The sequence below is a fragment of the Mustela putorius genome, unplaced genomic scaffold, assembly GCF_011764305.1.
Source record: "Mustela putorius furo isolate JIRA1106 unplaced genomic scaffold, ASM1176430v1.1 tig00000450_pilon_pilon_pilon, whole genome shotgun sequence".
Classification (NCBI taxonomy): Eukaryota; Metazoa; Chordata; class Mammalia; order Carnivora; family Mustelidae; genus Mustela; species Mustela putorius.
In genome coordinates, this window is record NW_025421385.1 from 22,145,749 (window position 1) to 22,160,295 (window position 14,547).

General features: G+C 40.5%; 1 protein-coding gene across 3 annotated transcripts in view; it reads right to left on the reverse strand.

Annotated features, from left to right (window-relative positions):
* Nucleotides 1–3,961: 3,961 nt before the first annotated feature.
* FIG4 (FIG4 phosphoinositide 5-phosphatase) overlaps nucleotides 3,962–14,547 on the reverse strand; it is a 124,150-nt gene continuing 113,564 nt past the window's right edge. For all 3 annotated transcript variants that reach the window (XM_004753497.3, XM_045080210.1, XM_013056702.2), the window contains one exon: nucleotides 3,962–4,293. In XM_004753497.3, the coding sequence (XP_004753554.1) occupies nucleotides 4,116–4,293 (178 nt within the window). In that variant the 3' untranslated portion in view covers nucleotides 3,962–4,115. The remainder of the gene's footprint in view (nucleotides 4,294–14,547) is intronic.

Sequence of the window (14,547 nt, forward strand, 5' to 3'; positions counted from 1 at the left end):
TTTGGGGATGCATCTGTCTTAGCCATTCTGCCACCCTGGGACGAGATGGTCAATTTTATCATCAACCCAATCATCTCTAAAGTACAATGATGGAGGGAGGAAGAGAGAGACAAGGGAAGAGAAGAAAACTCTGTATTCAAATTACAATTCTCGGTGTAAAAGGAAAAAAATGATGCTTATTCGGGGACAGCTGGAATGATTTACCTTTCAGCAGCAATGAAAACGCAGATGGTGGCACTTTCTTTGTCTCTGCAATTAACCTTGGGGCAATAGGATTTGTGATCCTCTTCTGTCAAGCCATGTTTCTCTTTGATCAGCATCTTGGCCACTGCCTGGTTTAGCAAATCTCATTTCCCATTCCTTTTTCCCCCTCTATAAACGGATATAAAGTGGTTTAGTTTTGTGATTTTCTTTATGAAAAGCCTTCTTCAATTATGGAGGCTCTAGTTTTTACTTCCCAGTTGGATGGCCATCACGTTGGGAGTCCACTCAGATGAAGGTCCTGAAGAAATAAACTATTTTGTGTGTGGGTACCAGGAGTTAAACAGTAGCTCAATGTTCTTTATTAGTAAATGGCCCTCCAGCTTCTGAAAATGAAAAGGGGACTCGAGAGCCTATTGAGGAAAGCTGCTCGTGTGCACGTAGATAGAGAAGCCTGACCTCTGCTAGGAGCACGTCAGAACACGTGCAGTTTCCAGAGTCATCTATCACCTCTTCCAAAGGGAGCGAATTAAGTCTCAATAAGGAAGTAAAATAGATCATTTTCCCTTCAATGCAGGATTCATTTAACTATCACAATCATCCGTTGCTCTGTTGTTTGTCAGGCAGGAGAGATTCTGAGAGGTGGTACAGGTCTCAGCAGAACAAATACAGAATGCCAGGGGGCAAACCAGAAAAAGGGAATGCATCTTGAAACTGATTACAAAAGAGGAAAATGTGATTTGCAAGAAAAGGTAATCTAGGCCAGCTTTGCCTTCTCTGGCTATTCTAAGCAATTTACCCTAACCAGCCAGCCCCAACGGCACACGTGAGGACAACAGTGAGACAGGTCATTTCCCAAGAGGAGAAAACACTTCTGGACTCGGCAGCTGGTAAATTCTAGGAAGGAGAAAACTCATGAATTGGGAAAATAAAGCTTTATTGTGAAACATATAATAAAATACAGAATGATTTTTGAACTCTCTACCTGCAGAAACCCAACGAAGTTGGGAATCTCATCTTCAAGCGACAACTGATTTATTCACATGGAAGAATCCAATTGATTTAAATTCTGACAGGAATTGTTTTCCTGTGGAGAAATGGAATTCACATAAAACAATTTCAGTTTGGATCCACAACATCTAAAACTCCTCTGAGTGTAATGTTAACAGTCATACAGATTTTGCCTCATGACCGCAGAACAATTTTGCATGTCCAGTCATTTGTGCCGTGGATGCTTCCAGCCTTCTCTACAGCATGGCAGCCGTGAGTGAGCGGGAAAAACTCATACCAAAGCATATCTCGGTTTCCCAAAATAAGACCTAGCTTCTTCTGGTGTGTAGATTTATATCAAGCGGCTTTAAGAAAGCACGTCCCCGCACCATCTCACACATACACACGCCTAAGAAGTTCACACTCAATTGTGACGTGTATGTTTTTACTTTGTTCTCAGGTATAACATGGTCAACAGAATTTATTTCATAGAATGTCCTCATTGTTTGCTGATACTTCAGTTTTTGATCTACTGTGTTTCACGGTTCATTCGTATTGCTTGATCTAAATTAAAATGAACAATGCCAAAGTGATGTAGGAAGGCTTCTCTGTTTTAGGTGACAGTGGCATGGTGACAGTGCAGATGTGGTCTTGCTCTGAGATGATGCTCGGCACCAGGTAAGGAAGTGGTGGCAAGCACGCATTATCGATGATCTTATCGAGCGAACATTTAGTGAATGTTTGCTATGCGACAGACACCATTCCGGATGATTGATAGGTGTTTTCTCATTTCTTTCAACCACCCTCTATACTAGATGAGAAAATTGAGGCTTTGAGATTACTTGTAAGTGACAAGGGTCTCAGCTCATGCTCTTAATCAGTACAGGTTTCTTCTCTTTGGGTCTAAAAATTAGAGCAGCCTTCTATACTCTCTTTTTAGTGTTTTCATAGATACATTCACTTCATTTACATGCTCCTTGAGGTAAATAAGCTCTTTTAAGAGATTAAATGTTATATCTACTTTGGTATCAATTTGTACTTCCCTGTACAGCTAAAAAGGAAGTAATCTGAATTAATGACAAAATTAATAGTTCAGCTACCATCTTTGTTATGTCAAAACAACGTTCATTTGTCATGTTGAAAATGGCGTTAATCATGTTTAAGCCACTGCCTTCTACTGCGAACACTGCACCACCATCACCAACCACCACCACTGCACATGGAAACTACCCATTCTCTTAGTGTCACTTATGTGCCAGGAATCATGGCTACATGTTTCACATACATTCCCTCTAAATTTCACAACACACCAAAGGAAGTATTGTGAGCCTTCCTTCACAGCTGAAGAAGGTTATGAAAGAAGACCTACATTCTAGATCTTCACAAAGACTTCATTCTTGTCATAAGGAGATAGATCTCCCAAAAGACATGTTAAAAATCAATTTTAAACTGAAGATCTGGGTTTGAGCTATAACTCGACACTATCCCAGCAATCTGAGATGATTTTTTGACTTGGAAAGACTCGAGAGAGATCCCACATGTAGTAGAGCAAGCTACCGTGGTAGGTAACAAGACCACGCCAACACAAATTTTCTCTCACCTGTTGTCATTCTCTAATTCTGGTTTTATGAATGATATCAGTAAAAAAAAGGTCTGCTAATTAGGGGCTTTTAATGTGCAGTGGAGAACCTTCCACAGACTTCCAGCTTCTCAGGGTTGGAGACCCGCTAAAGGTCATTTAGATAGTCAGTTTTCCTTCTCCCATTAGACAGCTTGGTTTTCTTCTCTATTTTATTTATGAGGAGGGAGAATTGAGACGACTTATTAAAAAAAAAAAAAAAGCACAGGCCTAATGAGATCACATCATTTGTGTCCAACTTTCAGGAAAGGCAGGAAGTTGTCCCTGTTATGTGTGACTCTACAGTGAGCAAACCAAGTACATGACGAGTCAACCCTGACCAGACACCAGACGTCAAATCAGGTAACACAACTGAACACCACAGAAGTTCTGCAGGGTAACACATTTTTAATGTTTTATTTTGATTGATAAAAATTGTAAGAATTTATTTTGATAGAAAAATTGTAAGAATTGTTTAAAAAAAAGTCCATTTACCCTTCCCCAGATCCACTGATTAATATTTTGCCCCATTTGTTCTTTCTTCCTGAACCACTAGAGAGCACTTTGTTGACATCTTGTCCCTTTATTCATAAATACTTCAGCATTTATTTCCCAAGAACAAGAGTTTTCAAAATAATGCTTTTTTAAAATCAAATCACAAAGTTAACATAAAATCAGAATAAATTTTAAAAAAATACATTGACTACAAAGAAAAATACTCTGACTTCATTTTGCACAAAAAGAGGAGCTTTTTGGCCTGTTTTGCTTACTGTGATACTCCTCTAGACTCTACCATAGTACCTGTGTACACAGCAGGTGCTCAACAAATCCCTGCTAATTTCTTAATTGTGCTGTGATATTATATTGACTGCATTTTTAAAAAGATTCTATTTATTTTAAAGAGAGACAGAGAGAGATTGCAAGCAGGGGGAGGGGCAGAGAGAGAGAGAGAGAGAGACAGGAGAATCTCAGGCAGCCTCTGCAGTGAGCATTGAGCCCAACCATGGGGCTCAATCTCACGACCCCAAGATCATGACCTGAGCTAAAATCAAGAGTCGGTTGCCCAGGTGACTGAGCCACCCAGGAGTCCCTGTTGACTGCATTTCTAAAAAAAAGTATTTCTAAAGAAAAGCAAAGGCAATAACAGCAATATATCCAATCATTTCTTTATTTCCCATCATTTATAGTTGCCCAGTTACAAAAAGGAAAAACTTTCAGAGGTAAAGGACTCCTAGGAAATTAACTCTCTAGGATGAGACAAAACAGATTACAATGTGAGCCAACTGATGGGTGGGACCTGCTCTCTTCACAGGTAGCGGTTCCTGATGTATTCTCGGTACATGGCGGTGTCTTCTTTGCCAAGGGGCTGCATGATCCCTTGACTGGCCTGGATGTGGGCTTGGAAGATCTCTGTAGATCTTCTGTCTACTCGCGGAGGCTGAACTTCATAGATGTTGTCTTGTGAGAAAGCTGAGATAGGTGTTCTACAAAAGAGAAGGGAAGACAAGGCTACGTTAAAGAGAATAAAGTGAAGGACCCACAAGGGAGCTATGGTCTCAAAGCATTCAAGAGCTGCCGACCTTGACGACCATGCGGACTTAACAGTAATAAGTAGTGGTAGTGACCTCCCCTGTGTATCTCCTAAGCTGGCTTCCTCTCCTGCCCACAGGACAGAGCTGACCCACCAACTGTGCAGGGAATCTTCCCTGAAGCACAGGCTAAGCAGGCACCCCTCCTCTGTTCCTGCAGCCCCAGGCACACCTATGTCTGTGCACCCATATGCCTCCCCCACACGACCAGAGTAACTTTAGGTGGGGGCTGTACATTTTCTGCTCCTTGATACATCATAGAAACTCAGTGTTTTTTTTTTTTTTGGTATATTAATTTTGTATCCTGCCACTTTACTGAATTCGTTTATTAGTTCTAACAATTACAGTTTTTAAAAGGAAGATTTACAAGGAATCCATGAAGTAAGGGATATGAATTCCTTCCTCACATAGAGAAGAAGAGCAGATGAGTTTGTATGTATAAAGGGCTCCCTTAGCATAATGCTTGGCACAATGTAAGTGCTCAGTAAATGTCAACTATGATTAATAATTACAGGTGCGTAATTCTTTATCTGCAATTCTGAAATCCTAAAAGCTTTAATGACCAAATGTTACTTGGATGGTAAAACGTGACCCAGCTGAAATTCATTTGGTGGCGTATCCTAACCTGAACCAACAATACTCATTCCACTTCGTGTGAATATTAATGTGTTTCATTATCAGACAAGTCCTCAGATCACACTGGGGATGTACCATCCTGTTATGCTAACACCCCAAAACTGTGAATTCTGAAACACATCTGGCCTCAGGCTTTTGCTGAGAGACTGTAGATCTGTAAGACCCAGCTTCTTTCCTTTCTGGGGTATTGAAAAGCACCCAAGAATCTCTTTACTCAAAAATACGCCCCTATTCCCAACCACCCAGCCTAACTTCATGTGTGGAATTTCCTTCTACCCACTGAAGAAGGTGCTGTCTCCACAAGGGCCTTGTCAAAATGCAGTTTGGTGTCTGACACAACCTTAAGTCACTGAAGACGGAGCACCTACTAGTTATTGCATCCTTAGTGACAGCAGGCCCTCAAGGGATGAGTCAGTCAGCCAAGTCAGGTGTGATGCAGAGTGAGCATGTGTGCAGAGTGTGAATGGAGGGTCAAGAAGGGTCCACTGATGGGGAAGACAGTCCACAAAAAATGGTGCCATGAGGGACTGGTGTACAATGACAATACACTATCATGTACCCCAGGGCTGGCCCTCTGAGGTGGGGGGCACTTCCTACACCAGAGCATCCTGCCCATCAGGAAGGCATCCTGGATGCCTGGCGGTTTGCTCAGCTGGGGTCCCTGCAGCTGGGGGAGTTGCTCTGCTGGCAGGAGCAGAATTGGGCCTCAGCCCCAGCTAGGTCTGGACTTGGGATGTCAACACTTCAAAAGACAACAGGAAGTGCAGACATACAGTAGAAGACAGGAGTTGTACAGTAATGCCCCACCCTCTTAGGACACATTACCATCAAATGGGGGGTCTTCTAACCCAGAAAACAGTGTGCTTTGTCTTTCCCTGGAATGCTAACACATCCTGCCATTGCTGGAGATGTATCAAATTCCATGAAAATAAAATAGAACTGGAGGTGGAACATTCTTTCTGGAAACCAGCCTCAATTGTTTTCACCTCAGGAGAATACATTTCAACTCAAATCTGGTATCTAGTTTGTGAAATACTCCTATATTTTTTTAAAGATTTTATTTATTTATTTGACACAGAAAGATGACAAGCAGGCAGAGAGGCAGGCAGAGAGAGAGGAGGAAGCAGGCTCCCTGCTGAGCAGAGAGCCCGATGCGGGGCTCGATCCCAGGACCCCGAGATCACGACCCGAGCGGAAGGCAGCGGTTTAACCCACTGAGCCACCCAGGTGTCCCAATACTCCTATTTTTTAAAGCACTTAAATAATTTCACACAATATTAGAATGTGACCTTTAAGTAAATAAAAACCAAAGGAAAATGATTTACTCAAATTAAAAAAAAAAAAAAATGAAGGTAAAAGACATCCTGAAACGTCTGAACCTCAATCTGGCCTCCAGCCTAGCGGCAGAGCTTTCTTCAAAACACAGAAGTGACAGTTATTTTGATGTCTGTGGAGAACACACTGTAATGGTGAACAATTAGGATGATTAATAATACGAACTCTTCTCCTCAATATTCCCTCACAAAAACATAGCAACTCTCCAGTCATTCACATAATTCACATTGAAATGCTAGAATTCTTTAATGGTAGCTAATATTCAGGAGCAAACCTTTTTCACCTGAACCTTTGAAATGAAGACTCCATTAGGGTTTTTAGAGATTGTCATCAAAGTACCAGTCACAGACAGCAACTATGCCTGAACCACACCATCTACACCTGTCTAGTGTCTTCCCCTTCTCAAATCTCTTTTACGTATATGATCTTACTTAATTTTCACACTCATCCTGGAAGAAGGAAGCATAGGGATTAGACCCTCCATGTCACAGAGGAGAGAGATATTTTAAGTCAATCTAAAAATGGGGCTAATGGTTTCTGTCCCGTCTTTGAAGCCAAACCTCTCTGCCCAGAACTGTCTGCGCATTAGTGACCTTTCTGGCCGAAATCACACCAGACATTTGATAGATGTAGGAAGATACCGTCTGGGTACTCAACCTTCAGGGGTTTAGAAAGAGGAAATGCCAAGTGACCAAGGCATTGTCTGACCCTTCAGAGGCCTCGGCTGACTATGTGGAATATCATGGCGGCTGGGCACAAGCCTGTGGATGTGGGGCCGGGGCAACCTCGGATGGGGCCAGAGATCAGCCACTTTCACCCAGGGCCTTTGCTTTCCGACCAGTAAAGCAACCAGGAGTCCTCACCCTACTTCTTGGTTAACTGCCTCACGGCCACGTGGAAGCATGGAGGCCATTACCACACTCAATATGAAAAGCCAGACATCAGCCTGAAATGACATCCGGCTGACTGGAAGCTGGGTTTAGGGTTCCAGCACCACCTCACTACGGTTTCAAAACAACACAGGGAGTCAGAAAATGCATCAACCATCCCCCTTGTCCTTTCTATTCTTCTAGATTCAAAGTCTATGTTAAATAACAAAGTTGTAATATTAGAATGCTTATTATTGGATTGGGGCCAGAAAGACACTTCAGAGATACCAAATATCATTGGCATAATCAGAAAAATGAGGAGGAAGAAACCGATTCACAGAGAAAGTTTTGTTTCTTTGTTTTACTCAGTTGTCAAGAACCCAGTGACAATGAGCTCCCCATGGTGTTAAGGCAGTGGCTCTCCAAGTGTGGTTCCCAGACCAGGAGCATCAGCATCACCAGAGAACTTGTTAGAAATATAAATTCTCAGGCCCTACTCCAGACCCACTGAAATGGTTAGCAAGGCCCGTGCTTCTGACACTTGCTTAAGTTTGAGACTCTTTGGTCTAAGAAGACCAAAATGTATCTAAATGCTAAAGAGATCTTATTTGTGGTCAGTCAGCAGCATGACTTGGAAACAACTCTCTTTTCCAATGATATACTACCCTAACCCTCCATCAAGAATCATAATTCGACATTTAATTGCAAATATACTAGACATCACACATTTCCTCAGGAAGAGATAGATCTGATTTCTGCAGGAGCTTACACATTTCCAAGGTGGGAAAGAAATACAAAAACATCCAAGACCCTCACAGGGGGGTGCTGGTCAGCACCTTGTCTATGGGGGTATCGGAGAGAGATAGGTAACCCAGTAATGCTTTCAATACTACATGGAACAGTCTTTATTGGCTTCCATGGCATCTGTTTCTAGACAAAAAAGACCAGTATTTAAACACTAAATGAGGTGGAAATTGTGAAACTACTTTCTTTTCCTCATTCTAGTCGAGAAATCTGGCTTATTACTGCACTTTCATGGTGGAAAAAATGGTTGCACTTTTCTCTCCTGACCATCAACAGAGGGAGTTTTGTTTTCAACTTCTCCTCACAGCCCCCAAAGGGATAAGACCTCCTTCTCCTAGTTCAAGTAGTTGCCAGTAGTATTTCTGGACATAAAAGATTATAATTACAAATGTGTGGGCTCATTTCTTTTTATCTATGGAACCTAGTTCCATCTTCAAAGAAGAGCTCTGTATTTCCCCTCAAGGAATGTTATGGTCTTATTTAAAATAATATATGTGCAAGTTCATTTACGGGCTGCTTAACCCAGACTGCCTAGTGTGCTCAAACACCAGGGACCAATGTCACTTGGCCTCCGCTGCAGTTCCCGCTCACAGAAGAGAAACACCTCAGGCAGAAATTCAGAAGACACACCACATGTTTTTAAAGAACATACTTATTGATGCCCTTTTATGCTCTTTCTTGGAAGTGGTATTACTCGCTTGGTTATAATATGATCATGTCTGATAATAATCCTATCTTACAAGGAAATATTTAATCGGTCAGACTGAAATGTCTTCTTAATTTAGTTATGTCCCAGTAATTTGTGGCTGGTGACATAAAAATGGGACCATATTTGTATAATTTCAACAATACTATATACGTGATACTTGTGCATTTGTTAAAATCTTCTCTTTTTCCCAGGATTAGCATTTTGGTATACATCAGACTCCATTTGGCACTTCCAGAAATTTCTGTGATGGTTCTGGTCACAGAATCTCTTTCCCGTCTGTTGCTATCCCAAACTCCCAGTTTCCTGTTTCTTTCACAGAATCAACTAAATGATTCTTTGTTGGTCATAACTGATCATTAGGTCATTGCTTTCATTATTTCCTCTGCTTTCCGAGAGAAACTATTACAAGGGCAGGTTCAAATTGCTCAGGTGCTCTGGTCTCAGTGGAGTAAAACCTTAGCAAATGCCTTAAAATCACCAGTCCTTGATTATTAGTCTATTTGTCTTTCTGCAGGTCTTATAATTACTTTTAGAAAATAATAGAAATAATATTAGATTACCAATATTAATAATATTAAATTATTTAAATATTATTATTAAATAACATTAAAGTAAATAGAAATAGAAAATAATAGAATAGAAAAAATATTTAGAAAATAATTTCTAAAAAATTAGAAAAATGTGGCTTTTAAAACGCATTTGTCCAATATGGTGGCCATTAGCCACATGTGGTTATTTAAATATAATTAAAATTAAATGAAATTTAAAATTAGTTCCTCAGTAGCATGGGTCCCATTTCAAGTGTCTGTGAGCCACACACAGCAAATGATCGCTGTTGGACACAGTACAGATATAGAATATTTCCATCATCACAGAAAGATCTGTGGGATGGAATGTTTTCAAACCTCTTCCCTATTATTTTTTCCTCACAAATTCTGGCCAATTTTAGGTCTCTCTAAGATCATTACCCTAATATATTTTTGTAGGGTATTTATCACTCTCTGATCTTTTATTTATGTGTTTATATACTTACTAGGAATATGAATACCATTTTGATCACCTCTTTATCTCCAATGGCCAGAAGAGCACCTGGTATATGGTAAGTGCTCAAAATTATTCATTGAATGAATGAATGACATCTGGTTAAGGAATATTGGGTTTCTAAATTCAGAACCTGAATTTAGTGTGATTTGGATTACTTAAGATGATAGGGTAGCTAGGGTTTCCCATCAGAAGCTTTCTCTTCAGTTCCTTTCTTCAGATAATCCATAAGTGGACAAGGAAACTGACGGCAAGCCGAGTGCCTTCTATCAGGATAAAACCATCAGAGTTGCTCAAAAAACAATGGTGAGGGGCGCCTGGGTGGCTCAGTGGGTTAAGCCGCTGCCTTCGGCTCAGGTCATGATCTCAGGTCCTGGGATCGAGCCCCACATCGAGCTCTCTGCTCTGCGGGGAGCCTGCTTCCTCCTCTCTGCCAGCCTCTCTGCCTACTTGTGATCTCTGTCTGTCAAATAAATAAATAAAATCTTTAAAAAAAAAAAAAAAAAAAAAAAAAAAAAAAAAAACAATGGTGAGGCAGAAGCAGTGGGTCCTTTTCCTCGAGAGGTGAGAAAACAGCAACTCATGCAGATTAACAAAGTTACTACATGGGCTGAAATCAAGAAGAATGTGTCAATCTTCAAATCACCTCTAATACAACAAAAAGCAAAATATACCCTTCTATTCTGGGGTTCAAGAAAGCAGGCACATACCTGTCGTGCCAATTTCAACACCAGAAATATGGGTAAGCTGCCTTGCCCCTCTAGGATACTTCCACATGTCTTCGGGTTTATACATGTGATACCACAGAGTGAAGGTGGTGGGCTGGAGGGGCAAGTGCTAGCCCGTGATCCGTGTAATGGGAAATTGAACCTTGTTAGTACTGCTGATAAGATTCTAAACGTTATCAAGGTAAAGAAATTAATTTCCTTTTTATTCCTACTAAAAGACAACAAGTCTATATTAACACACAAAATGCTATGAATCTATGGGGCCCATGGGCGGCTCAGTCAGTTAAGCCTCTGACTCCTGATTTTGGCTCAGTTTGTGATCTCAGGGTCAGGTGATCGAGCCCTACATCGGGCTCCACACTTAGTGGGGAGTCTGCTTCTCTTCCTCTGCCCCTTCCCTTGCTTGTGCATGCACACGCTTTCTCTCAAATAAATAAATCTTTTTTTTTAAATGCTATGAATCTAATATATGATCTCTAACAAAGCCCAATTATTTCAGCCTAATTATGCCACTGAAAGCTAGTGAGCATGTCACAGAATAATGAACAAATCTGATTTCTTTATGTGCAAACATTTCCAAATCCTTTTAATAGCTGTTATTATAACAAGATGATTGGGCTGTCCTCCAACAGAGACACTGAAAGGGAGGGTTGGAAATCCCACAGGCAGGTTAAAATTCATTAATAAGAGGACAATCATGCCAGTCTTTAAACAACCCACCACAGAAGCAAAAAGCGGTCATAAGAAGGAAGCAAAGAATATAATCTGTGCTGATGGGACATAAAAGGTATAACCTCACACACCATAGACGCCACGCAGGCTGCTCCGTGTGTATATGAGGCCCTTCAAAGGCTCAGCACTAAGGAACCTTGACTCCACAAAGCAGAGTAGGTCTTTTAAGACTTTGACAGGAGAGGAGCAGGTGGCGAATGGGAATGAAGAGAGCACAAGGACAGCAAAACCCTTCTTGGGTGTTTCTCAAACACTTATCTGCCTTCTACCATATGCATTCGCCACATCTAAGGCTGTTAAACTCTATCTTTGGAAGACTCATTTGTCATTTTTCACTAGATCCATTAGATGAAGAAATAGCATATGCTTACACACAAACATGCTACATATACAGATAAAATATTTACCTATAATACAGATCAATGCTCATATACACTAAAATATATTTGTGCTTACATACATTATATACATATATGTAGTCTTTGAACACATTGCTGTGGAAAGGGTAATCCGTATATTCCAATGCGCCCCACAAAATGACGCGCTTCAAATGAGCCCATGTGAACTCATTTTTACCATGTCCATTTTATGGACCTTTACAACACACAGATACTGGAACAAAAGGACAGCTGATGAGCCTCCAGGGCAATGGAGCCAGGAAATCTAGAAAACATACTGTAATATTTACTATTTCTTAGGGCTGGAACACCTTGCTCTTAAAATGTGACTTTATATTGTTATATAGAAAAGAATCAATGTAATATACATCTTAGAGGCTGTTACAGGTTTGTCCGGGTAAAGTTTTCGGTGACATTACATCTCTGCCTTAAATTAAAAGTGATTTTTTTGTCAAACATAAAAAAATTAACAATGTTTACCCAATATTTACCATGGAAAAACTACTGTGTTTCAGAATTGTCGATGCATTTCAGACTTTTATTGCAAAATAAAACACAGACATAGGAAGCCACGCAAAACAGACACATAGAAATATTATAAAGTGGACACCACCTGGGTCAAGAAACAGAAATTTTGGCAGCTAAACCCTTTCCATGTGCCCCATTCCCGTCAAAACCATAGTCACTATTATCCCAACTGGCACAGTAATCTCTTCCTTGTGCTTTTAAAACTGAGTTTTTCATTCAAATGTACATCTCCAGACTTTCATTTAATCTTGCCCATTTTCAAAAGTGGGATATGCTTTTTAATCTACAGATTCTCTCGCCTTTCTTTTCCTTACAATTCATCGATTGAAATATCCAGGTTGTAGAGCTTCTCTCAGCCTAGATTTTGCTGACTGCATATTTATAATGCAGTTCAAAATGTTCCTCTGTCCTTTATATTTCTGCAAGTCAGCAAGTGCATCCAGAAGCTTCGTGAGAATTTGCTTCTCTTGCTTTGGCAAGTCTGGAGGCGGTGGTGTGCTGGTTCATCAGGAGGGCTGGACTAAGTTGTTTATCTCTTTTGATGTTAACAGCCAATAATGCTCAATGCCTACATCTGTTAACACTGGGGACTGCCCATGCTATTTCTTTTTCATTAATTAGTTGAAACTCTGTTTTTTTTTTTTTTTTTTCCTTTTAAGGGTGCTTTTCCTCACCTCTTATTTGATTATCCAGTGGTATAAGTCATACAATTCAAAGTGTCATATACTTGATTCTTTTCCCCTTTATTTTCCAGTTTTCTGGATAATGACATGATTCCCTAGAGCCCTTCCAAAGTGATCAGAATTTTTTAAAAAAATTATAAACTCATGGATTTAAACATATTTGATGAGTTCCATTCCACTGCAATTATTATTGAAGTTCCAAATTATCCTATCCTTGTCCAGTGGGAGTCTCTTCAAGTTCATTCATGAATCCTCTTGATATGACCCCAGCAATCACTAATGGCTTTCTTGCTATCTAGATTGACAAGATGCTCCAGGATCCTTGTGTCCATTTCCTGACGCTGACCTGGAATCAGCTATTTCTCCCAGAGCTCTGGTTCCTTTTAGTGGGGGAATTGGTATTTCAAGACCACCATGTGGGTACTGGAGATTCCCCTTGTTCCTGGGGCCACTGTATGTGTGAATGCATGTACTTATACATTTTTCCTGCTTCCCAGGGACAAAGAGGATGGCAGAGTTAGAACAGCCCATAATTATTTACTTCATGTGCCCCATATTGAACCTATATCAGCATTGGAATTACAATTAACTATTGCCACCAATATGATTCCTGAAGACACTCTACTCTGCCTGTCCTTCCCACAGTACCTTCCCATTTTTTCACATACTGTACTCTCCCTCTTTTAACCTGCATTTTGATTCTATAAGTTTACAGCTCACAGTGGTCTTTATGTCACTGCCTTTCCAGTCATTCTGATTGTTTCAAGTTCCTTCTCCACTACATCCCACAGGAAGGCCTCATGGGAACAATATGCTGAGTTCTTACTTGTAACAGTTTGTCTCTGCTTTCATAGTTAAAAGATTTGGAAATAATACCTTCAGCTCACATTTCTTTCCCTATTACTCCTTTTTTTTTTTTTTTTTGATATAATGAGTTCCCCATGTAAAAAGTCTGAGGATGATCTAATTATTTTTCTCTTACAAGTCTGTCCTTTGGTTTAGATAGCTAAAGGATTTTTTTTTTCCCTTTAAAGTCTAGTTTACGTACTATACTGTATCATTCTGGGTCACCATTCACATGTATATGGTGTGCTCTCTCAATATATAGGTTTTTTTAAAAGATTTTATTTATTTATTTGACAGAGATCACAAGTAGGCAGAGGGGCAGGCGGAGAGAGAAAGGGGGAAGCAGGCTGCTTGCCGCGCAGAGAGCCCGATTCAGGACTCCATCCCAGGACCCTGGGATCATGACCTGAGCCCAAGGCAGAGGCTTAACCCACTGAGTCACCCAGGTGCCCCTCGATATATAGTTTTAAATAGTTATTTCAGAAGGTATTTTTAGCATTACAGTTTTTAGTAAATTTTTGCTAAGATCTATTTATTTATTTTGGAGACAGAGAAAGTGGAGGGTGAGAAGGGTGCAGAGGGAGAGGGAGAGAAGCAAGTAGACTCCCCGCTGCGAGCAGAGCCCCACATGGAGCTCGATCCCATGACCCTGAGGCTATGACCTGAGCCGAAACCAAGAGTCAGACGATCAATTGACTAAGCCATCCAGGTGCCTCTAGTATTTTTTGTTGTTGTTGTTCCCTTGCTTTATTTTTCTTCCTCAAGACTCCTATTATCCATAGTAAATTTTCTTTGCCTATTGCCAGTATCTGACACTTTCTCTTAAATCTTTGTGTTTTT